The sequence below is a fragment of the Mesoplodon mirus genome (assembly GCF_964341445.2).
Source record: "Mesoplodon mirus genome assembly, chromosome: 5".
Classification (NCBI taxonomy): Eukaryota; Metazoa; Chordata; class Mammalia; order Artiodactyla; family Ziphiidae; genus Mesoplodon; species Mesoplodon mirus.
In genome coordinates, this window is record NC_138980.1 from 125379583 (window position 1) to 125403524 (window position 23942).

The following is a 23942-nucleotide window of genomic DNA, read 5'->3' on the forward strand; positions in this document are numbered from 1 at the left end:
CTTGCACTGGAGAGGCAGCTCAGAGTAGGAGATACAAGGTTAATGCAGTCAGGCATCTTTAAATGCATAGTGATAACAAGTCTTATCAGTGAAAATGGAGAGAAAAATCTAAGGGAATCTACTTTTGAAGTTCTTTCATTTAGGGAAGAATGTGGTTTCTTTCACAGAGTTTAAAATGATATTGTAGTTGGTCTGTTTAAGTACACACAAACAAAATCAAGGGTCAAACATAAAAGGGAGGATAGTTGGTAGATGCTACCTAGGTAAGGATTCCCTGGAGGGAGGGTAGGGAAAAAAACCTAACAAATCAAGTAATGATGGTTGCTTCACTTACCCTCAAAACTAAGAGGGTCCACAGCATAGTATTTTTTCCAGTCTTGTCCATAACTGATCCAGTCTAAGTACCAAGGAGCAGAAAGGATCACAGGGAAGCCAGCTTCTGTAACTTTACTTTGTTCCTGAGTATAGTCCTCCATTTTCCACACTTGAATTACTGTGCCTGGCATGAGCTATTCAAGTCACAAATCACAATATATATTATTAGGTCTCGCAACTACAGTAGATGAAACTAAAAGTCCAAGGCATTGTAGCTAAGAAAATAACTTTTAAGATCCTTGAAAAAAGCAACATTTCCTTTTTTCCCTTTCTCCTTAGAATATCAAATACTATTTGTTGTAGGGACTTCGAAGTTTCATCAACCTTAAGGTTGGATATTTAACCTTTGTCTACATATGATACCATATAGGTGTAATGAATTAAAGGTTTTCATCCCATTGCTACCACACTATTGCACTTACTTTGGAACTCTGAGGATGCCACCAACCCTTCTGGAAAGATAATACTAGTAGCTGGACTTGCAAATTCTCAGTTGCCCCCAAAGGAAAATAAAGAATTCTGAGTATGTCAGAGAAATGCCATTTAAAATAAAAAGTGTACATTGACAGTTTTACTTAAAACTATCTTAACAGCAATAGACTTATTTATCTGTTTGTTCTGCCCTTCTGAAAAAAGGAACGGTCTTCAAAGTACTTCAATTTGTGATTAAAAATGAGATGGCGGGGGAAGAGGGGAGATGGGGGAGGAGGGGAGATGAGGAGGAGGTGGCGCTGAAGAATGAAGTAAATGGAAGAAATCAGATCAATACCATTATCATTGGTCTCAGTGTTACAGCTCAAATGGCAAGGTAAACTCATTTCCCCAGCATTACAGGGAAGCTTCATTAGGGTTCCTTCCATCCAAGGATTTATTAAGTCTCTCATATTATCAAAACCAAATGCAGTCTTAATACTTCTCACCTTGCTTGCATCATCAAAAACTTCTTGCCAGACTATGGAGTTCTTGTTCATGGCTGAAATCATATCCAAAACCCTACCATTGAAAAAATTACAAAGTTATTTCAGATCACAAGCTTACCAATATGTGTACAAAATGCACATTTTTATCCCAAGAACTCCAACACTGAGAGGTGCCTCTCAGTTTACAGCAGAACTAGCTAAAGCTGGGTGGCGACCCATGTGGTTCCTTATTTCTAACGCATGGCTCAGAATCTGACACAGCAGAGGGGTTCAACAGTCAATTGCAGAATGAATGAGCTAAGCATACCCCAAAGATAGGAAGATGGGGCAACTCATAGGGAAGTGTATAAACAGCAATCTTTGTACTTTCATGGGTATCAACTAGCCTGTGACATCACCTAAATAACTTCCAACAGTGTTGACAATCAATCCACAAATATTTCCTGATGTTCAGAAAATGGCAGGTGCTCTGCAGGATAAAAAATTAGACTGTATCACACAAAAAGTTGAACAGGAAAAGGCTAGAATCTGGGCTTGCTCAATGCAGGAGTTGGCAAGCTATAGCCTGCAGCCTATTTTTGTATGGCTCTTGAGCTGAGAATGGTTTTTACATTTGTAAAGCATTGTTTAAAAAATAAGAGTATGCAAAAAAAAAGTGTGCAACCATATGTGCCCCACGAAGTCTCCCATGTTTATTGTCTGGCCCTTCAGAGAACAAGTTTACTGCTCCCTAGCATGGAGCAGCACTGTCTACTAGAACTTTATGCAGTGATGGAAATGTTCTATGTATGCACTTTCCAGTATGGTAGCCACTAGCCTCATCTAGCTGTTGAACACCTGAAATGTGGCTAATGTGACTGAGGAACTGAATTTTTAATTTTCTTCAATTCTGATTTAAATACAAACAGCCACATATGGCTGTGGCTACCACACGAGACAGCACAGATATAAAGTAAAAGAAATGCTCCAGCGTTGACAAAAGGGACTGAATTCCAGGGGATGGATGGTGACAAAGACTTCGCAGGGCAGCCAGGGCTCTGAGCTGAGTTCTCAGAACAGATGACTGTTATCCTGTGTTTCAACAGTTACTGCAAAAGGATCAGAGTCACTATGTTATTGATTTAAAGAAAATAGTGGCTATTGCTCCCTCCTTTATGATTTTCATCTATACTTTGTGTAACAAAGAATATAACACCTATACTTTGGCAAGGAGTGGAGAGAAAATGAAAAATAAAGTAGTACTAAATAACAGCTTAAGCTTTTACAAAAGGCATTGATGAAATAAAAACAGAAGTAGGCTTTAAAGTAACTTACGCTTGCATATAGAAAGATTCTAGTTCCTTAAAATTTCTGCCGAAGCCTTTGTCCCTCATGAAATCCTGGATTTCTGGATTGGATGCCCTTAAACAAAAAGTGATCAAAATTTTATTAAAAGTTCAATATGCCCAATCTTTTTTTTTTTTTTTTTGGCTGCGTGGCACATGGAATCTTAGTTCCCCGACCAGAGATTGAGCCCACGCCGCTTGCAGTGGAAGTGCAGAGTCTTAACCCCTGGATTGCCAGGGAAGTCCCTGCCCAATCTTTTTAAAGCAGCATATATCCCTAACATCTTATAGACATGTAAAACTATTAAATTTTGTAGAGTAAAGTAAACCTAAAAACTTAATTATGAGTTATCTTAGCTTTCCACTGCAAATAATTTTTTTCTAGAAGCTGATTTCCTATAAAAATGGTTTTCCCTAACCTCCCACCTCTCTCCTCCATCTGAGGCTATTTGCAAAGAGGACTTTTACTTGAAAAATCTCTCCCACTTAATCATTACCCTCTTTCACTAAAGCTCTTCTTGTTCACTCTTTAGTCTTTTTTTTTAATTCCCATTTCCTTCTGCATCTCAATTCTCCTTCCTAAAAGCTTTTACTTTGTCATACCACCCATATGGACATTCTACCGAAATCCACCATCTCACGAGTTGTGTTGCCAAGTTAAAACCGTATAGAGATGTTACCCCAAATCTTCCCTTTTCATGTGGAGACCTCTACACCTACTTCAGATGAAAGTTTTTAGAAATAGGGGGTTTTAAACAAATTTTCATACCAACAATCAAAATCTACTTCATCTCCTCCCAAATGAATGAATTCATCCGGAAACACGGTACTAATTTCTTTGAAAAATTTAGACAGGAAGCTGTAAGTTGTATTCCAAATAGGGTTTATAGGTCCAAAAGCCCCAGATGGCTCTTTTCCATTATAACATGGAGTCAGGAGGTCTTTCTGGCCTGGAAGGAAACATGGAGAATCTTTTCTAAAGTATTTCAGTCACAAAGACACGGCTTTGCACATGATTATATTACTTTATTTTGTTGAAGCCAAAGGAGATTTTATACAGAAAAAGATAAATGTGTTTACTAAGAGTTACTATGATAATTTCTTCCAAATAAGAAAAGAATTGTTTCCTGAATACTATCCCTGTACACCTCTTTTGTTTCCCTTTCCATCAGCCTCTGAAATTTTACCCATTTCAAATATCTCAAATATTAATGACTCCCAAATCTAAACCTTGCCTCAATCCTTTTGTCTCGAGCTTCAAACCATATTTCAAAGTCTCTGCTGAACACAATTAGATATCCTAGCTTCACTTCAAATATAATCAAACAGAAACCAAATGGTCTTCCCCAAACTCCTTGTGTAGCTTCTCCTGATTTTCACATTCTGGTAAGCGAGACACCATCCTCCTAAGTCTCTTGTCCCTCTCCTGGAGTCAGTCAGTTGCCCAAGTTCTATGGGTTGTATTTCCAGGATGTCTCTCAGTTCTATATATTATTTTCCATCCCTGCTATCACCATTCTGGTCTAGGACCTTCAATCTCCTCCTGCTTCCAATCTGTCACTCTCACATAGGATTCCCTGAAGTGTGGCTCCCATCCTGTCACTCTTCTACTCTGTAACTTTCACTGGCTTCCATGTGTCCTGCTGAATCCCACACCCTCACCCAAGGCCCTCTACACTGCTTCTTCAGACTCAGTTCCCTCTGTGCTCCATGTCTGTTCCAATGATACTTATTGCACAAGTATAAATGCTAGGTGTGGGGCTGTGCTTTACATTCATTCTGTAATCTTCAAAAAAAAACCACATGATAGCTACTGCTAATACTCCCATTTTAGAGATGGGGAAACTGAGGATGAGATGTTCTGACTCGCCCAAGGTCACTCAGTTTATAAACGTCAGAAGCAGGATTCAAATCCAGGCAGTCTAGCTCCAGAGCCAGTTCTTAAGCACCCGACAGTACAACGACTCTCTGCTGCACTGTACTCCAGCTAAATTGCCTTTCTTGTTATTCCCTCTACCAGAAACATGAATATATTCTTTGATCTCTCAAAAGCATTTTAAGTGTTACTTCATTCATGTAATGTTTAATTCACTTATGCATTCTACTTGTTGTAATCATTTCTTGTTTTCCTTTATCCCTTGTGTTTATACTTTAGGCAATGCCTAGATAGTGACTTGCTCACAAAAGACACATAATAGTTACTGAATTACAACTATCAATAGTTTGCACAACCTTTGTGCAAATCACAAGAACAAAATGAGCAAACACCAAGTCAGGAGATGCAGGACCTCAAATGTTCATTTTCTGCAACTCATAAAACACACTCCTTACCTTCTCCCCAAGACTGCGTATGTCCAGGGCTATCAAATTCTGGCAGGATCCGAATCCCTCGTAATCGGGCATATTCAGTCACCATACGGACATCGTTTGGAGTATAAACATGAGACGAAGAATAGCTTCCCTGTAAAAGCCATATTTCTTAAAATGTATGAACTGTTTACAGCTCTGTACTTCAGTATCTGCTGGCAGATTATTCAAGTATTACAAAGTATAAAATAGTCTTATGTGATGTTGGATGACTCATTTAAATTATTTGTTTACTGTATCTTATCAATAAGCTCTCAGCACACTTTGGGTTAATTCCAGATTTACTGATAGGACTGTCTATCTCTACCAGCACCTCGTTTCAGCAATGTCTACCGTCAGGCTGTTTCAACCTCATGTAACTGTACGACAAAACAGAAATGTTTGACTCCGAAGTGAAAATTCTGAATACACTGCCCTTGTCAGTTTTAGAATAAAAATTCACACATTATTACAAAGCATAGCTGTTGTCTTTTAAAGTCACTTTAATTAGTGTCAGCTTTAAAAATTCCCGAGGGGCTTTCCTGGTGGCGCAGTGGTTGGGAGTCCACCTGCCGATGCAGGGGATGCGGGTTCGTGCCCCGGTCCGGGAAGATCCCACATGCCGCAGAGCGGCTGGGCCCGTGAGCCATGGCCGCTGAGCCTGCGCGTGCAGAGCCTGTGCTCCGCAACGGGAGAAGCCACAACAGTGAGAGGCCCGCATACTGCAAAAAAAAAAAAAAAAAATCCCTGAGATGCTCTGATAAGTGACCTGTTTTTGTTTTTCGTCTTTTTTTAAAGATTACCCTTGGTCCTGCTGTAGGTCCTTGAAAAATGAGAACTCAATATTGGTGGTAACTAAAGATAAAGGTCCATTAAAGGTGTTACCATGGCACATTTCTCAAGGTATAAATATATAAATATAAATAAATGCTCAACCTCTAAAAAGTAGTCTTGCCCTACCCCCATCCTCAACATCAAATCTGTACTGAATCAAGACTAGATCTAACCACCAGTTTACAGTAAATATAGGAGACAGAAGAACATATTGACACTGGGAATGCAACCAGCAAAACCCAGACTGTGGGAAACTATAAGACAAACTGAGCTTAGTTTCCTCAATGAAAATAATAAATTATAAGAAAAAAAAAAGAGATGGGCAGGGATGGGCAGCTACATATAAAAGAGAACAGACATATTAACTGACCACAATGTATGGACCTTATTTGCATCCGAATGCAAATACATTTTTTTTAAAAAGAAAAAGGCACTTGGGGAAACATGAATAATGACTGGCTATCTGGATTATTGCTATTTTTTTTTAGCTGTGATAACGAACTATAACTTTTTAAACAGGCCTTTTTACCAATAAGATATGATGTCTGGGAAACCTTCAAAATAATGGAGGGGGGGCTTCCCTGGTGGCGCAGTGGTTGAGAGTCCGCCTGCCGATGCAGGGGACGCGGGTTCGTGCCCCGGTCCGGGAAGATCCCACATGCTGCGGAGCGGCTGGGCCCGTGAGCCATGGCCGCTGAGCCTGCGCGTCCGGGGCCTGTGCTCCGTAACGGGAGAGGCCACAGCAGTGAGAGGCCCACATACCGCAAAAAAAAAAAAAAAAAAAAAAAAATAATGGAGTGGGTATAGGTGATACAAGACTGGCTATTACTTGATCACTGAGGCTGACTGATAAGGAAATGGGAATGCATTAAATTCTACTTCTGTATATGTTTGAAGTTTTCCATATTAAAAGCACACAACAGGAGTGCTGCTAGGATTTCAACCCAAACTACATCAACACCTTGGAGAGAGTTCTGGAATTGTGGCCAGAGGACAAAATGTAGGGTCTTGGCTCTGCCTCTTGCTAACTACAACTCTGGATGAGACATGCAGCTTCTCCTGGCTGTCAGTGACTGGCCTTGTACTAGAGGGGGAGTCAACTAGATGGTATCGAGGCTCACTCCCAGCTTCACTGGTCTATAATACAGTGAATCTGAACACTCCTAAGACCACCATTATTTTCCAAGAAGGAGCCGTTATCTGTAAGATTCCCTGTTTCATATAGTTTATCAGAGAGAAAAGAAGTTGTCATTTATAGAATTCAAAACAATTCTGTTTAAAACAACTATACAGTTGGACTACTTGGTTAATATAATTACTTGACCTTATGTTAATCACGAATGCTTCAGGTCTCCTACATTCATTAAGGTTTTAAAATTTTTATTTGTATAGCCCCTAGAGATTGTTTACATTTACGATAACATAACAATTACAAACCACAAGTTTTGTGGATCTAAAATGCTCAGCTGCAGCCTATTAAAAACATTTAAAACCACAAATCCACAAATATCTTTTTTTTTTTTTTTTTGGCCGCACTGACCAGGAATCTAACCCACACCCCCTGCAGTGGAAGCATGGAGTCTTAACCACTGGACCGCCAGGGAGGTCCCACAAATATCTAACTCTTATACTTCAATTCTATCCATAAGAAGAAACATTTAAGCTGCAAACTTCTAATGAAACTATACCAAAAATTTTTTTTTGTATACGAACAACAATAACATGAATTACTCACTTTTTTGCTTAATCCAGGAAAAGTGACACTCTGATAAGGGAAAGACGGGTCATCTACTATGTGCCAGTGGAGAACATTAAACTTATTAAAAGCCATAGCATCCTGCAAGCAAACATGTTAAAAATTTATATACCTTAAAACCATAATGAGATTATCAGCTCACGCTGTCAGAATGGCTGTCATCAAAAAGGACACAACAAATGTTGGTGAGGGTGTGGAGAAAAGGGAACCCTTGTACACTGTTAGTGGGAATATAAATTGCTGTAGCCACTGTGGAAAACAGCCTGGAGGTTTCTCAAAAAACTAAAAATAAAGCTACCATATGACCCAGCAATCCCCACTCACTCCTGGGTATACATACCTGAAAAAAACACTAATTTGAAAAGATACATGCACCCCAATGTTCATAGCAGCATGATTTACAATTGCCAAGATATGGAAGCAAGCTACGTATCCATCAACAGATGAATGGATAAAGATGTGGTGTATATATATATATAATAGAATACTACTCAGCAATAAAAAAAAAGAAATTTTGCTGTGTGCAACAAGATGGATGGACTTGGAGGGCATTATGCTAAGTAAAGTAAGTCAGACAGAAATGTATGATATCACTTATATGTGGAATCTAAAAAATACAACTAGTGAATATAACAAAAAAGGAAGCAGATTCACAGATAAAGAGAACAAACCCAGTGGGGAGAGAGAAGGAAAAAAAAAATTACATACCACAGATATATTATACAATCCAATTTACTTACCTACATGCAGGATTGTTTCCAATGTGTCTTGTTTCCTTTTAAAATTTACTTTTTCAACAAGGGAAGAATGTGAAGAAGTATAAATTCCTTATATTCTTTACATGGCATGTTGCTTTTCAAAAAGCCTATACAGAATTCTTATTTATTCTAAACAGTAAGCTATAACTTTGCCCTATGGGAAGGGAGCAAGCTTATAAATTTCTAGTAAGTATTTAGGGGTTAGCCAAGAATGGAAAATAGTTCTTGGCTACCACTACTACTGTGTTTGGGAATGCAGCAGAGGAAAAATGGGACTTGTAATTCCCACAATTCTGAGATTTGAGTGCCAACCCTTCCTTACAGATGAAAGAAACTCAGTACAAACACAGTACAATTCTAATTAAAATTCTCAAATTTGGGGGGAAATTGACATTGATTTTATGTACACTCTGGATGAATAAACAATATGTATATAAAATATAAAAGACTATATGAAGATGAAAAATGGTAAGAGGAGAGATTTGCCCTATCAGAGAATCAAAACTTACAGCCTCCCTCCTCCTTATGATGTGGCCAAGATGGCAGAGCAGGAAGACCCTCCTGCTCACCTCCTGCCACAGACACACCAAAATTACAACTATTAACAGAGCAATTATTGATGAGAATGACCTGAAAACTAGCAGAAAAGATTCTTCCACAACTAACAGTATAAAGAAGAAACCACAAGGAGACAGGTAGGTGGGTCAAGACCCACACCCTAGACTACGTGACCCACAAATGGGAGGATATCACAGTTGCAGAGGTTCTCGCCAAGGGGTGAGGAATCCGAGCCCACATCAGGCTCTGTAGCCTGGGGTCCAACACCGGGAAAACAAGCCCCCCAAATATCTGGCTTTGAAGGCCAGCAGGGCTTACATATGGATGAGCTGGCAGGCTGTAGGAAACAGACTGTGCTCTTAAAAAGCATATGTAGATTCCTCCTCCAGTGTGGGAGGGCAGGAGTTCGCACCTCCCCACAACTAGGGCACCTGGCAGATGTTGGTGGGGGACCTCGATACCCAAGGAGATGGGAGGAACCCCTGAGCAACCGGGTAGGACATGTGGGGGAGTGAGGGGGGAAGAGAAGTGGAGGCCGGACAGGACAGGCACCCTTGAGGGGTGGGTGGGAGAGGGGAGGGGTCCCCACACCTGAAGGGACCCTCGGGGTCTTGGAGGATCAGTAGGGAGCACGCCTAGTGTTTCCCTGCCCAATCAGGCCTGGGGAAGCCTGCTGGGCTCCCGGGCCAGGGCCTCCACTCTCTGAGGCCCCCTCCAGGCCGCGTGGTTCCTAGGGGTGTAGGACAGAGGCGGGGAGGGGCCCTCTGGGATCGGAGGATCAGGGGAGATGCAGAAGGCGTTTCCCCCGCCCACTCAGGCCCCGGGAAGCCTGCTGGGCTCCTGGGCCTGGTCCTCTGTTCTCCAGGGCCCCCTCGGGCCTCGCAGGTCCTAGGGATGTGGGAGGGAGGGAGGAGCGGGGAAGAGGAGGCAGATGGTGGCGGGGGAACCCCCAGGACCGGAGGCCTGGCAGGCATTTCCCTGCCCACTCAGGCCCAGGGAGCCTGCTGGAGTCCCAGACCTGGTCCTCCGCCCTCAAGGCCAGAGGCACTCCTGGGCCTCTCCTGCTGCATTGAACCTAAGCCCCACCCCTGAAGGGGCTTTTCAGCCCCGTGGGTCCTAAGCATAGGCCCTGCCCACCACCTAAACCCCACCTCCCACAGCCAAGGCCTTTTACAGCTATTTTTCCCTCCTCTTTTTTTGCTTTTTTACCTTCCAGTCGTTGTTTCATCTATATATTTTTTTCTAACATATCTGTTAGTTTTCTAATCTTATTTTCTTTTTTACTCTTCGTTATTCTTCAGATCTTTTTTTTTTTTTTTTTTTTTTTGCCGCCCTGCATGGCTTGCAGGATCTTGGTTCATGAGCTGGGGGTCGTGCCTGAGCTCCCGTGGTGGGAGCTCCAAGTCTGAACCACTGGACTAACAGAGGACCTCAGACACCCCAGGGAATAACTCACTGGAGTGAGGTCTCTCAGAGGTCCTCATCTTGACACCAGGACTCAGCTCTACCCAACAGCCTACAAACTCCAGTGCTGGAAGCCTCAGGCTAAACAACCAGTAACACAGGAACACAATCCCACCCCAGAAAAGAAAAATGAGATGACAAAAAAATATGTCACAGATGAAGAAGCAAGGTAAAAACCTACAAGACCAAATAAATGAAGAGGAAATAGGCAAACGACCTAAAAAAGAATTCAGAGTAATGACAGTAAAGATGATCCAGAATCTCGGAAACAGAATGGAGGCATGGATTGAGAAAGTACAAGAAATGTTTAACAAAGATCTAGAAAAACTAAAGAACAAATAAACAGAGATGAACAACACAATAACTGAAATGAAAAATACATTAGAAGGCATCAATAACAATATAACTGAGGCAAAAGACCGAATAAGTGAACTGGAAGATAGAATGTGGAAATAACTGCCAAGGAGCAGAATAAAGAAAAAGGAATGAAAAGAATTGAAGACAATCTCAGAGACCTCTGGAACAACACTGAACACACCAACATTTGAATTATAGGGGTCTCAGAAAAAGAAGAGAAAAAGAAAGGGTCTGAGAAAATATTCTAAGAGATTATAGTGGAAAAGTTTCCTAACATGGGAAAGGAAATAATCATCCAAGTCCAGGAAGCACAGAGAGTCCCATACAGGATAAACACTAGGAAAAACACACCAAGACACACATTATCAAATAAACAAAAATTAAATTCAAAGAAAAAATATTAAAAGCAGCAACGGAAAAACAAAAAATAACGTACAAAGGAATCCCCATAAAGTTATCAGCTGATTTTTCAGGAGAAACTCTGCAGGCCTGAAGGGAGTGGCAGGATATACTTAAAGTGATGAAAGACAAAAACCTACAGCAAAGATTACCTAGCAAGGATCTCATTCAAATTTGACGGAGAAATCAAAAGCTTTACAGACAAGCAAAAACTAAGAGAATTCAGCACCACCAAACCAGTTTTACAACAAATGCTAAAGGAACTTCTCCAGGCAAGAAACACAAGAGAAGAAAAAGACCCAGAAAACAAACCCAAAACAGTTAAGAAAATGGTAATAGGAACATACATATTGATAATAACCTTGAATATAAATGGATTAAATGCTCCAACCAAAAGACACAGACTGGCTGAATGGATACAAAAACAAGACCCGTATATATGCTGTCTACAAGAGACCCACTTCAGACCTAGGGACACATACAGACTGAAAGTGAGGGGATGGAAATAGATATTCCACGCAAATGGAAATCAAAAGAAAGCTAGAGTAGTATTAATCTTATCAGATAAAACAGACTTTAAAATAAAGACTGTTACAAAAGATAAGGAAGGATACTATATAATGATCAAGGGATCAATCCAAGAAGAAGATATAACAATTATAAATATTTACGCACCCAACACAGGAGCACCTCAATACATAAGGCAAATGCTAACAAGCATAAAAGGGGAAATAGTAACACAATATGAGTAGGGAACTTTAACACCCCACTTACACCAATGGACAGATCGTCCAAACAAAATATATAAGGAGGCACAAGCTTTAAATGACACAATAGACCAGATAGATTTAACTGATATTTATAGGACCTTCCACCTGAAAGTGGCAGAATACACTTTCTTCTCAAGTGCACAGGGAACATTCTCCAGGATAGATCACATCTTGGGTCACAAATCAAGCCTCAGGAAATTTAAGAAAATTGAAATCGTATGAAGCATCTTTTCTGACCACAATGCTATGAAACTGGAAAACAATTACAGGAAAAAAAACTGTAAAAAACACAAACACATGGAGGCTAAAGAGTGCACTACTAAATAACCAAGAGATCACTGAAGAAATCAAAGGAGAAATTTAAAAATACATAGAAACAAATAACAATGAAAACATGACGACCCAAAACCTATGGGACACAGCAAAAGCAGTTTTAAGAGGGAACTTTATAGCAATTCAATCTCACCTCAAGAAACAAGAAAAATCCCAAATAAACCATCTAAACTTACACCTAAAGCAACTAGAGAAAGAACAAAGAAAACCCAAAATCAGGAAAAGGAAAGAAATCATAAAGATCAGTGCAGAAATAAATGAAATACAAACAAAACAATAGCACAGAAAAATAAAACTAAGAGTTGGTTCTTTGAGAAGAAAAACAAAATTGATAAACCTTTAGCCAGACTCATCAAGAAAAAAAAGGAGAGGATGCAAATCAATAAAACTAAAAATGAGAAGGTTCAGGGGAAGATGGTGGAAGAGTAAGACACGGAGATCACCTTCCTCCCCACAGATACACCAGAAATTCATCTACACGTAGAACAACTTCTACAGAACACCTACTGAATGCTGGCAGAAGACCTGACACCCCCCAAAAGGCAAGAAACTCCCCCACGTACCTGGGTAGGGCAAAAGAAAAAAGAATAAAGAGAGACAAAAGGATAGGGACGGGACCTGCACCCGTGGGAGCAAGCCATGAAGGAGGAAAGGTTTCCACGCACTAGGAAGCCCCTTCGAGGGCGGAGACTGCGGGTAGCGGAGGGGGAAGCTTCAGAGCAGCGGAGGAGAGCGCAGCAACAGGGGTGCTGAGGGCAAAGCAGAGAGATTCCCACACAGAGGATCGGTGCCGACCGGCACTCACCAGCCCGAGAGGCTTGTCTGCTCGGCCGCCGGGGCGGGCAGGACTGGGAGCTGAGGCTCGGGCTTCGGTCAGAGCGCAGGGAGAGGACTGGGGTTGGCAGCGTGAACACAGCCTGAAGGGGTTAGTGCACCACAGCTGGCCGGGAGGGAGTCCGGGAAAAAGTCTGGACCTGGCGGAAGAGGCAAGAGACTTTTTCTTCCCTTTGTTTCCTGGTGCGCAAGGAGAGAGGATTAAGAGCGCTGCTTAAAGGAGCTCCAGAGACGGCGCGAACCGCGGCTAAAGGCGCGGACCCCAGAGACGGGTGTGGGACGCTGGGGCTGCTGCTGCCACCGCCAAGAGGCCTGTGTGCGAGCACAGGTCACTGTCCACGCCGCCTTTCCGGGGAGCCTGTGCAGCCCGCCACTGCCGGGGTCCCAGGATCCAGGGACAACTTCCCCAGGAGAACACACGGCGCGCCTCAGGCTGGTGCAACGTCATGCTGGCCTCTGCTGCCGCAGTCTCGCCCCGCAATCTGTACCCCTCCCTCCCCCCAGCCTGAGTGAGCCAGAGTCCCCAAAGCAGCTGCTCCTTTAACCCCGTCCTGTCTGAGCGAAGAACAGACGCCCTCCGGCGACCTACACGCAGAGGCGGGGTCAAATCCAAAGCTGAGACTCAGGAGCTGTGAGAATAAAGAAGAGAAAGGGAAATCTCTCCCAGCAGCCTCAGAAACAGCGGATTAAAGCTCCACAATCAACTTGATGTACTCTGCATCTGTGGAATACATGAATAGACAACGAATCATCCCAAATTGAGGAGGTGGACTTTGAGAACAAGATTTATGATTTTTTCCCTGTTTCCTCTTTTTGTGAGTGTGTATCTGTATGCGTATGCTTCTGCGTGAGATTTTGTCTGTACAGCTTTGCTTCCACCATTTCTCCTAGGGATCTACCCGTCCATTGTTTTTTTTTTTTTTTTAATTTTTTAAATAATTATCTATTTTAATAACTTTATTATATTTTATCATACTTTATTCTATTTTACTTTATCTTCTTTTTTTCTTACCTTCCCTCCTTCCTCCCTCCCTCCTTTCTTTCCTTCCTTCCTTTCTTTCTTCTTCTTCTACTAATGCTTTCTTTCTACTTTTTCTCCCTTTTATTCTGAGCCATGTGGGGGAAAGGCTCTTGGTGCTGCAGCCAGGAGTCGGTGCTGTGCCTCTGAGGTGGGAGAGCCAACTTCAGGACACTGGTCCACAAGAGACCTCCCAGCTCCACATAATATCAAATAGCGAAAATCTCCCAGAGATCTCCATCTCAACACCAGCACCCAGCTTCACTCAACGACCAGCAAGCTACAGTGCTGGACACCCTATGCCAAACAACTAGCAAGACAGGAACACGAACACACACATTAGCAGAGAGGCCGCCTAAAATCATAATAAGGTCACAGACACCCCAAAATGCACCACCAGATGCGGTTCTGCCCATCAGAAAGGCAAGATCCAGCCTCATGCACCAGAACACAGGCACTAGTCCCCTCCACCAGGAAGTCAACGCAACCCACTGAACCAACAATAGCCTCTGGGGACAGACACCAAAAACAAAAGGAACTATGAATCTGCAGCCTGCGGAAAGGAGACCCCCCAAACACAGTAAGTTAAGCAAAATGAGAAGACAAAGAAACACACAGCAGGTGAAGGAGCAAAATAAAAACCCACCAGACCTAACAAATGAAGAGGAAATAGGCAGTCTACCTGAAAAAGAATGCAGAATAATGATAGTAAAGATGATCCAAAATCTTGGAAATAGAATAGACAAAATGCAAGGAACAGTTAACAAGGACCTAGAAGAACTAAAGATGAATCAAGCAACAATGAGCAACACAATAAATGAAATTAAAAATTCTCTAGATGGGATCAATAGCAGAATAACAGGCAGAAGAACGGATAAGTGAGGTGGAAGATAAAATAGTGGAAATAACTACTGCAGAGCAGAAGAAAGAAAAAAGAATGAAAAGAACAGAGGACAGTCTCAGAGACCTCTGGGACAACATTAAATGCACCAACATTCGAATTATAGGGGTTCCAGAAGAAGAGAAAAAGAAAGGGACTAAGAAAATATTTGAAGAGATTATAGTTGAAAACTTCCCTAATATGGGAAAGGAAATAGTTAATCAAGTCCAGGAGGCACAGAGAGTCCCATACAGAATAAACCCAAGGAGAAATACACCAAGACACATATTAATCAAACTGTCACAAATTAAACGCAAAGAAATCATATTAAAAGCAGAAAGGGAAAAACAACAAATAACACACAAGGGAATCCCCATAAGGTTAACAGCTGATCTCTCAGCAGAAACTCTACAAGCCAGAAGGGACTGGCAGGACATATTTAAAGAGATGAAGGAGAAAAACCTGCAACCAAGGTTACTCTACCCAGCAAGGATCTCATTCAGATTTGATGGAGAAACTAAAACCTTTACAGACAAGCAAAAGCTGAGAGAGTTCAGCACCACCAAACCAGCTTTACAACAAATGCTAAAGGAACTTCTCTAGGCAAGAAACACAACAGAAGGAAAAGACCTACAATAACGAACCCAAAACCATTAAGAAAATGGGAATAGGAACATACATATCGATAATTACCTTAAATGTAAATGGACTAAATGCTCCCACCAAAAGACACAGATTGACTGAATGGATACAAAAACAAGACCCATATATATGCTGTCTACAAGAGACCCACTTCAGACCTAGAGACACATACAGACTGAAAGTAAGGGGATGGAAAAAGATATTCCATGCAAATGGAAATCAAAAGAAACCTGGAGTAGCAATTCTCATATCAGACAAAATAGACTTTAAAATAAAGACTACTAGAAGAGACAAAGCAGGACACTACATAATGATCAAGGGATCGATCCAACAAGAAGATATAACAGTTGTAAATATTTATGCACCCAACATAGGAGCACCTCAATACATAAGGCAAATACTAACAGCCATAAAAGGGGAAATAGACAGTAACACACTCACAGTAGGGGACTTCAACACCCCACTTTTTCACCAATGGACAGATCATCCAAAATGAAAATAAATAAGGAAACACAAACTTTAAATGACACATTAAACAAGATGGACTTATTTGATATTTATAGGACATCCAAAAACAACAGATACACATTTTTCTCAAGTACTCATGGAACATTCTCCAGGATAGATCATATCTTGGTCACAAATCAAGCCTTGGTAAATTTAAGAAAATTGAAATTGTATCAAGTATCTTTTCCAACCACAATGCTATGAGACTAGATATCAATGACAGGAAAAGATCTGTAAAAAATACAAACACATGGAGGCTAAACAATACACTACTTAATAATGAAGTGATCACTGAAGAAATCAAAGAGGAAATTAAAAAATACCTAGCAACAAATGACAATGGAGACACGACGACCCAAAACCTATGGGATGCAGCAAAAGCAGTTCTAAGAGGGAAGTTTATAGCAATACAATCCCACCTTAAGAAACAGGAAACATCTCGAGTAAACAACCTGACCTTGCAACTAAAGCAATTAGAGAAAGAAGAACAAAAAAACCCCAAAGTTAGCAGAAGGAAAGAAATCATAAAAATAAGATCAGAAATAAATGAAAAAGAAATGAAGGAAACGATAGCAAAGATCAATAAAACTAAAAGCTGGTTCTTGGGCTTCCCTGGTGGCGCAGTGGTTGAGAGTCCGCCTGCTGATGCAGGGGACGTGGGTTCATGCCCCGGTTCGGGAGGATCCCACATGCTGCAGAGTGGCTGGGCCCGTGAGCCATGGCCGCTGAGCCTGCGCGTCCGGAGGCTGTGCTCCTGCAACGGGAGAGGCCACAACAGTAAGAGGCCCATGTACTAAAAAAAAAAAAAAAAAAAAAAAAAAAAAAAAAAAAGCTGGTTCTTTGAGAAGATAAACAAAATTGATAAACCATTAGCCTGACTCATCAAGAAAAAAAGGAAGAGGACACAAATCAATAGAATTAGAAATGATAAAGGAGAAGTAACAACTGACACTGCAGAAATACAAAAGATCATGAGAGATTACTACAAGCAACTCTATGCCAATAAAATGGACAACCTGGAAGAAATGGACAAATTCTTAGGCACAACCTGCCAAGACTGAATCAGGAAGAAATAGAAAATATGAACAGACCAATCACAAGCACTGAAATTGAAACTGTGATTAAAAATCTTCCAACAAACAAAAGCCCAGGACCAGATGGCTTCAGAGGCGAATTCTATCAAACATTTACAGAAGAGCTAACACCTATCCTTCTCAAACTCCTCCAAAATATAGCAAGGGGAGGAACACTGCTAAACTCATTCTACGAGGCCACCATCACCTTGATACCAAAACCAGACAAGGATGTCACAAAGAAAGAAAACTACAGGCCAATATCACTGGTGAACATAGACGCAAAAATCCTCAACAAAATACTAGCAAACAGATTCCAACAGCACATTAAAAGGATCATACACCATGATCAAGTGGGGTTTATTCCAGGAATGTAAGGATTCTTCAATATACGCAAATCAATCAACGTGATACACCATATTAACAAATTGAAGGAGAAAAACCATATGATCATCTCAACAGATGCAGAGAAAGCTTTCGACAAAATTCAACACCCATTTATGATAAAAACCCTGCAGAAAGCAGGCATAGAGGGAACTTTCCTCAACATAATAAAGGCCATATATGACAAACCCACAGCCAACATTGTCCTCAATGGTGAAAAACTGAAACCATTTCCACTAAGATCAGGAACAAGACAAGGTTGCCCACTCTCACCACTCTTATTCAACATAGTTTTGGAAGTTTTAGCCACAGCAATCAGAGAAGAAAAGGAAATAAAAGGAATCCAAATCGGAAAAGAAGTAAAGCTGTCACTGTTTGCAGATGACATGGTACTATACCAAGAGAATCCTAAAGATGCTACCAGAAAACTACTAGAGCTAATCAATGAATTTGGTAAAGTAGCAGGATACAAAATTAATGCACAGAAATCTCTGGCATTCCAATGATGAAAAATCTGAAAGTGAAATCAAGAAAACACTCCCGTTTACCATTGCAACAAAAAGAATAAAGTATCTAGGAATAAACCTACCTAAGGAGACAAAAGATCTGTATGCAGAAAATTATAAGACACTGATGAAAGAAATTAAAGATGATACAAATAGATGGAGAGATATACCATACAACATGGATGAACCCTGAAAACATTCTGCTGAGCGCAAGAAGCCATACACCAAAGGCCACATATTATATGATTCCATTTATATGAAATGTCCAGAAGAGGAAACAGAAAGCAGATTAATAGTTGTCAGGGGCTGGATGTGAGGGAGGAATGAGGAATGATTGATAACGGGTATGGGGTCTCCTTTTTGGAGTGACAGAAATGTTCTGGAACTAGATAGTGGTGATGGTTGCACAACACTGTGAATGTACTAAATGCCACTAGATTGCACACTTTTATTATTTTTTTTATTGAAGTATAGTTGCTTTACAATATTGTGTTAGTTTCAGATACACAGCAAAGTGATTCAGTTATACATAGATATGTATATATCTATATTCTTTTTTTAATTCTTTTCCATTAAAGGTTATTACAAGTTATTGAATATAGTTCCCTGAGTTATACAGTAAGTCCTTGTTGTTTATCTAGATTGTACACTTTTTAAATGTACACATTTTTTTAAATGGCAAATATGTTAAATTATGTTGTGTGTATTTTACCACAATAAAAACCCCATAATCAAAAAAAAAACTAAACTAAATATGAAAAAGGAGAAATCACAACTGACACCGCAGAAATACAAAGGGTTATAAGAGATTACTACAAACAACTACATGCTAATAAAATGGACAACCACGAAGAAATGGACAAATTCTTGGAAAGGTACAATTTTCCAAGACTAAACCAGGAAGAATTAGAAAATGTAAACAGACCTATCACAAGTAATGAAATTGAAACTGTAATTAAAAATCTTCCAACAAAGTCCAGGACCAGATGGATTCACATGTGAATTCTATCAAACATTTACAGAAGAGCTAACACCTATCCTACTCGAAGTCTTCAAAAAACTGCAGAGGGAGGATTCTTCAATATACACAAACCAATCCACGTGACAGACCATATTAGTAAATTAAAGAATAAAAACCATATGATCATCTCAATACAGAAAAAGCTTTTGACAAAATTTAACACCCATTTATGATAAAAACTCTCCAGAAAATGGGCATAGAGGCAACCTACCTCAACATAATAAAAGCCATATATGACAAACCCACAGCAAACATCTTTCTTAATGGTGGAAAACTGAAAGCATTTCCACTACAATCAGGAACAAGACAAGGATGTCCACTCTCGCCACTCTTATTCAATGTAGTTTTGGAAGTCCTAGCCATGGCACTCAGAGAAGAAAAGAAATTAAAGGGATAGAAATTGGAAAAGAAGTAAAACTCTCACTGTTTGCAGATGACATGATACTATACATAGAAAATCCTAAAGATGCCATCAGAAAACTACTAGAACTAATCAATGATTTTGGTAAGGGTGCAGGATACAAAATTAATGCACAGAAACCTCTTGCATTCCTATACACTAACAACAAAAAAATCAGAAAAAGAAATTACGGAAACAATCCCATTTAGCATCATGACAAAAAGAACAAAATACCTAGGAATAAACCTACCTAAGGAGGCAAAAGACTTATACTCAGAAAATGATAAAACACTGATGAAAGAAATCAAAGATGACATAAACAGATAGAGAAACATACCATGTTCTTGGATTGGAAGAATCAATATTATGAAAATGACTATACTACCCAAAGAAATCTGCAGGTTCAATTCATTCCCCATCAAACAACCAATGGCATTCTTCATAGAATTAGAACAAAATTTTACAATCTGTATGTAAACACAAAAGACACCAAATAGCCAGAGCAATCTTTTTTTTTTTTTTTTTTTTTTTTTGGTGGTACGCGGGCCTCTCACTGTTGTGGCCTGTCTCCTTGTGGAGCACAGGCTCCGGACGCGCACGTTCAGCGGCTATGGCTCACGGGCCTAGCCGCTCCGTGGCATGTGGGATCTTCCCAGACTTGGGCACGAACCCGTGTCCCCTGCATCGGCAGGCGGACTCTCAACCACTGCGCCACCAGGGAAGCCCCAGAGCAATCTTGAGAAAGAAAAATGGAGTTGGAGGAATCAGGCTCCCCGATTTCAAAGTATACTACAAAGCTACAGTAATCAAGACAGTGTGGTACCGGCACAAAATCAGACATACAGATCAATGGAACAGGATAGAAAGCCCAGAGATAAACCCATGGACATACGGCCACCTTATTTATGACAAAGGAGGCAAGAACATATATGATGGAGAAAAGACAGCCTCTTGAATAAGTGGTGCTGGGAATGGACAGCTACATGTAAAAGAATGAAATTAAAACTCCAGCTAACACCATACACAAAAATAAACTCAAAACGGATTAAAGGGCTTCCCTGGTGGCGCAGTGGTTGAGAGTCCGCCTGCCGATGCAGGGGACACGGGTTCGTGCCCCGATCCGGGAAGATCCCACATTCTGTGGAGCGGCTAGGCCCGTGAGCCATGGCCGCTGAGCCTGCATGTCCGGAGCCTGTGCTCCACAACGAGAGGCCACAACAGTGAGAGGCCCGTGTACCGCAAAAAAAAAAAAAACTCTTAGAGGACAACATAGGAAAAACACTCTTTGACATAAATCATAGCAAGATCTTTTTTGACCCACCTCCTAAAGTAATGAAAGTAAAAACAAAAATAAACAAATGGTACATAATGAAACTTAAAAGCTTTTACACAGCAAAGGAAACCATAAAAAAGACGAAAAGACAACCCTCAGAATGGGAGAAAATATTTGCAAATGAAGCAACTGACAAAGGATTAATCTCCAAAATATACAAACAGCTCATGGAGCTCAACAGCAAAAAAACAAACAACCCAATTAAAAAATGGGCACAAGACCTAAATAGACATTTCTCCAAAGAAGATATACAGATGGCCAAGAGGCACATGAAAAGATGCTCAACATCACTAATTATTAGAGAAATGCAAATCAAACCTACAATGAGGTATCACCTCATACCAGTCAGAATGGCCATCATCAAATGCTGGAGAGGGTGTGGAGAAAAGGGAACCCTTTTGCACACTGGTGGGAATGCAAATTGATATAGCCACTATGGAGAAGATTATGGAGGTTCCATAAAAAACTAAAAATAGAACTACCATATGACCCAGCAATCCCACTACTGGGCATATACCCTGAGAAAACCATAATTCAAAAGGACACATGTACCCCAATGTTCACTGCAGCACTATTTACAATAGCCAGGACATGGAAACAACCTAAATGTCTAACAACAGATGAACAGATAAAGAAAATGTGGTACATATATACAATGGAGTATTACTCAGCCATTAAAAGTAACGAAATTGGGTCATCTGTAGAGACGTGAATGGACCTAGAGTCTGTGAAACAGTGAAGTAAGCCAGAAAGAGAAAACCAAATATCATATATTAACACATATATGTGGAATCTAGAAAAAGTGGTACAGATGAACCTATTTGTAGGGCAGGAATAAGAGTCGTAGACGTAGAGAACAGACATGTGGACATAGGAAGGAGAAAGGGAGGGTGCGACAAATTGGGAGATTAGATTTCACATAAATACACTACCATGTGTAAAATAGATAGCTAGTGGGAACCTGCTGTATAGCATAGGGAGCTCAGCTCAGTGCTCTGTGATGTCCTAGATGGGTGGGATGGGGAGGGCAGGAGGGAGATCCAAGGGGAAGGGGATATGGGTATATATGTGGCTGATTTGCTTCCTTGCACAGCAGAAGCTAACACAACACTGTAAAATAATTATCCTCCAATTAAAAAACAAAACAAAACAAAACACATTTAAAATCTTACAGGCTCTGAGTCCCAAGTCAGAGGCAGTAGTTTCTAAGGAGCCTGGGTCAGACCCACTTGCTGATCTTAGCCTCTCAGAGAGGCAGGAGACAACTGGGACTCCCCCTGGGAACAAACACATTGGAGGGAACCACTTCAGGGAGCTGTTGTACCACGAGGATAGTGGTGCTGTCAAGTGCTATTTTGGAGTCCTCCCTCTAGACTATCAGCACCAGGGGCTTACTTGCCCACCAACAGGCCAGCACCATTCCAGGAACCCTGGTCCCCAGAGCCAGCTGCCCCAAGACCCAGCTCTGCCCACCCACAGGGCAGCAGCCACCATAGGAGGCGGGGCCTGGCAGCCAGCTGGTCCAGGGGCCAGCCCTGCCTACCAGTGTACTCACAGTAGTCAGCCATACCACAACACAAGGGCCCACACAGCCCACATAGGGGACACCCCTAGAGGTGGCTCTGGTGACCACAGAGGAGTGCACTGCTGGGCCCCATAGGACATCTCCTACATAAGACCACTTCTGCAATATTGAGAAATGTAGCTGACCTACCTAATACATAGAAATAAACAGAGAATTAGGCAAAATGTGAACACAGAGGAATATGTTCTAAACAAAGGAACAAGACAAAACTCCAGAAAAGGAACTAAACAAAGTAGACATAAGCAATCTACCCAAAAAAGAGTTCAAGGTAATGATCATAAAGATGCTCACCGGGGCTTCCCTGGTGGCGCAGTGGCTGAGAGTCCGCCAGCCGATGCAGGGGACATGGGTTCGTGCCGCGGAGCGGCTAGGCCCGTGAGCCATGGCCGCTGAGTCTGTGCGTCCGGAGCCTGTGCTCCACAGCGGGAGAGGCCACAACAGTGAGAGGCCTGCGTACCGCAAAAAAAAAAAAAAAAAGATGCTCACTGAACCTAAGAATGGATGAACACAGAATTTTAATAGACAGTTGGAAAATATAAAGATGAACCAAAAAGCTGCAGAATATAGTAAATGAAATTTAAAATACACTCGAAGGAATCAATAATAGATTTGTAGATAGAAAGGAACAGATCAGCAAACTAGAAGACAGAGTAGAGGAAATCGGCCAAGTTGAACAGAAAAAATTTTTAAATGAGGATAGTGTAAAAGACCTCTGAGACAACATCAAGGACAATAACATACACACTATAGGGGTCCCAGAAGGAGAAAACAGACAGGGGCAGAGAATGTATTTCAAGAAATAATAGCTGAAAACTTCCCTAATCTGGAAAAAAAAACAGACATCCAGTCCAGGAAGACAGAGAATCTCAAACAGGGTCACCCAAAGACAACCACACCGAGATACACTGCAATTAAAATGGCAAAAATTAAAGACAGAGAATCTGAAAAACAGCCAGAGAAAAGCAACTAGTACTTCCCAGGGAATTCCCATAAGACTGTCAGCTGACTTTTCAGCAGAAGTTGTGCAGGCCAGAAGGAGTGGCATAACATATTCAAAGTGATGAAAGGTAAAAAACTTACATCCAAGAATATTCTACCCAGCAAGACTATCATTCAGAGTTGAAGGAGAGATAGAGTTCTACAGACAAGTGAAAACTAAGAGTTCAGCACCACAAAACCAACTTTACAAGAAATGTTAAAAAGATTTTTCTAAGCAGAAAAGACCACAACTAGAAATATGAAAATTACAAAAGGAAAAATATCATTGCTGAAGGCAAACATACAGTAAAGGTAGTAGGTCAATCATCTAAAAAGCTAGTAGGAAGGTTAAAAAACAAAAGTAATAAAAATCATCTATATCCACAATAAGTAGCATAGGGATACAGAAAACAAAAAGATGTAAAATATGATGTCAAAAACATTAAATGTGAGAGGTGGAGTAAAAACGTAGGGTTGTTAGAATGTTTGAACTTAAGAGATCGTCAACTTACAATAATCATGTATATATAACCTAATCATGTATATAAAACTATACATATATATATATGTATGTATGTGTGTGTAT

At 40.8% G+C, this 23942-nt stretch overlaps 1 protein-coding gene across 3 annotated transcripts in view; it reads right to left on the minus strand.

The window, feature by feature from the left end:
* HEXB (hexosaminidase subunit beta) overlaps positions 1 to 23942 on the minus strand; it is a 59912-nt gene that overhangs the window by 19457 nt on the left and 16513 nt on the right. For all 3 annotated transcript variants that reach the window (XM_082624135.1, XM_082624134.1, XM_082624133.1), the window contains exons 6-11: positions 7536 to 7637; positions 4952 to 5081; positions 3390 to 3570; positions 2610 to 2696; positions 1296 to 1368; positions 335 to 509 (exon numbers count right to left, since the gene is read on the minus strand). In XM_082624135.1, coding sequence (XP_082480261.1) covers positions 335 to 509; positions 1296 to 1368; positions 2610 to 2696; positions 3390 to 3570; positions 4952 to 5081; positions 7536 to 7637 — 748 coding nt within the window. The remainder of the gene's footprint in view (positions 1 to 334; positions 510 to 1295; positions 1369 to 2609; positions 2697 to 3389; positions 3571 to 4951; positions 5082 to 7535; positions 7638 to 23942) is intronic.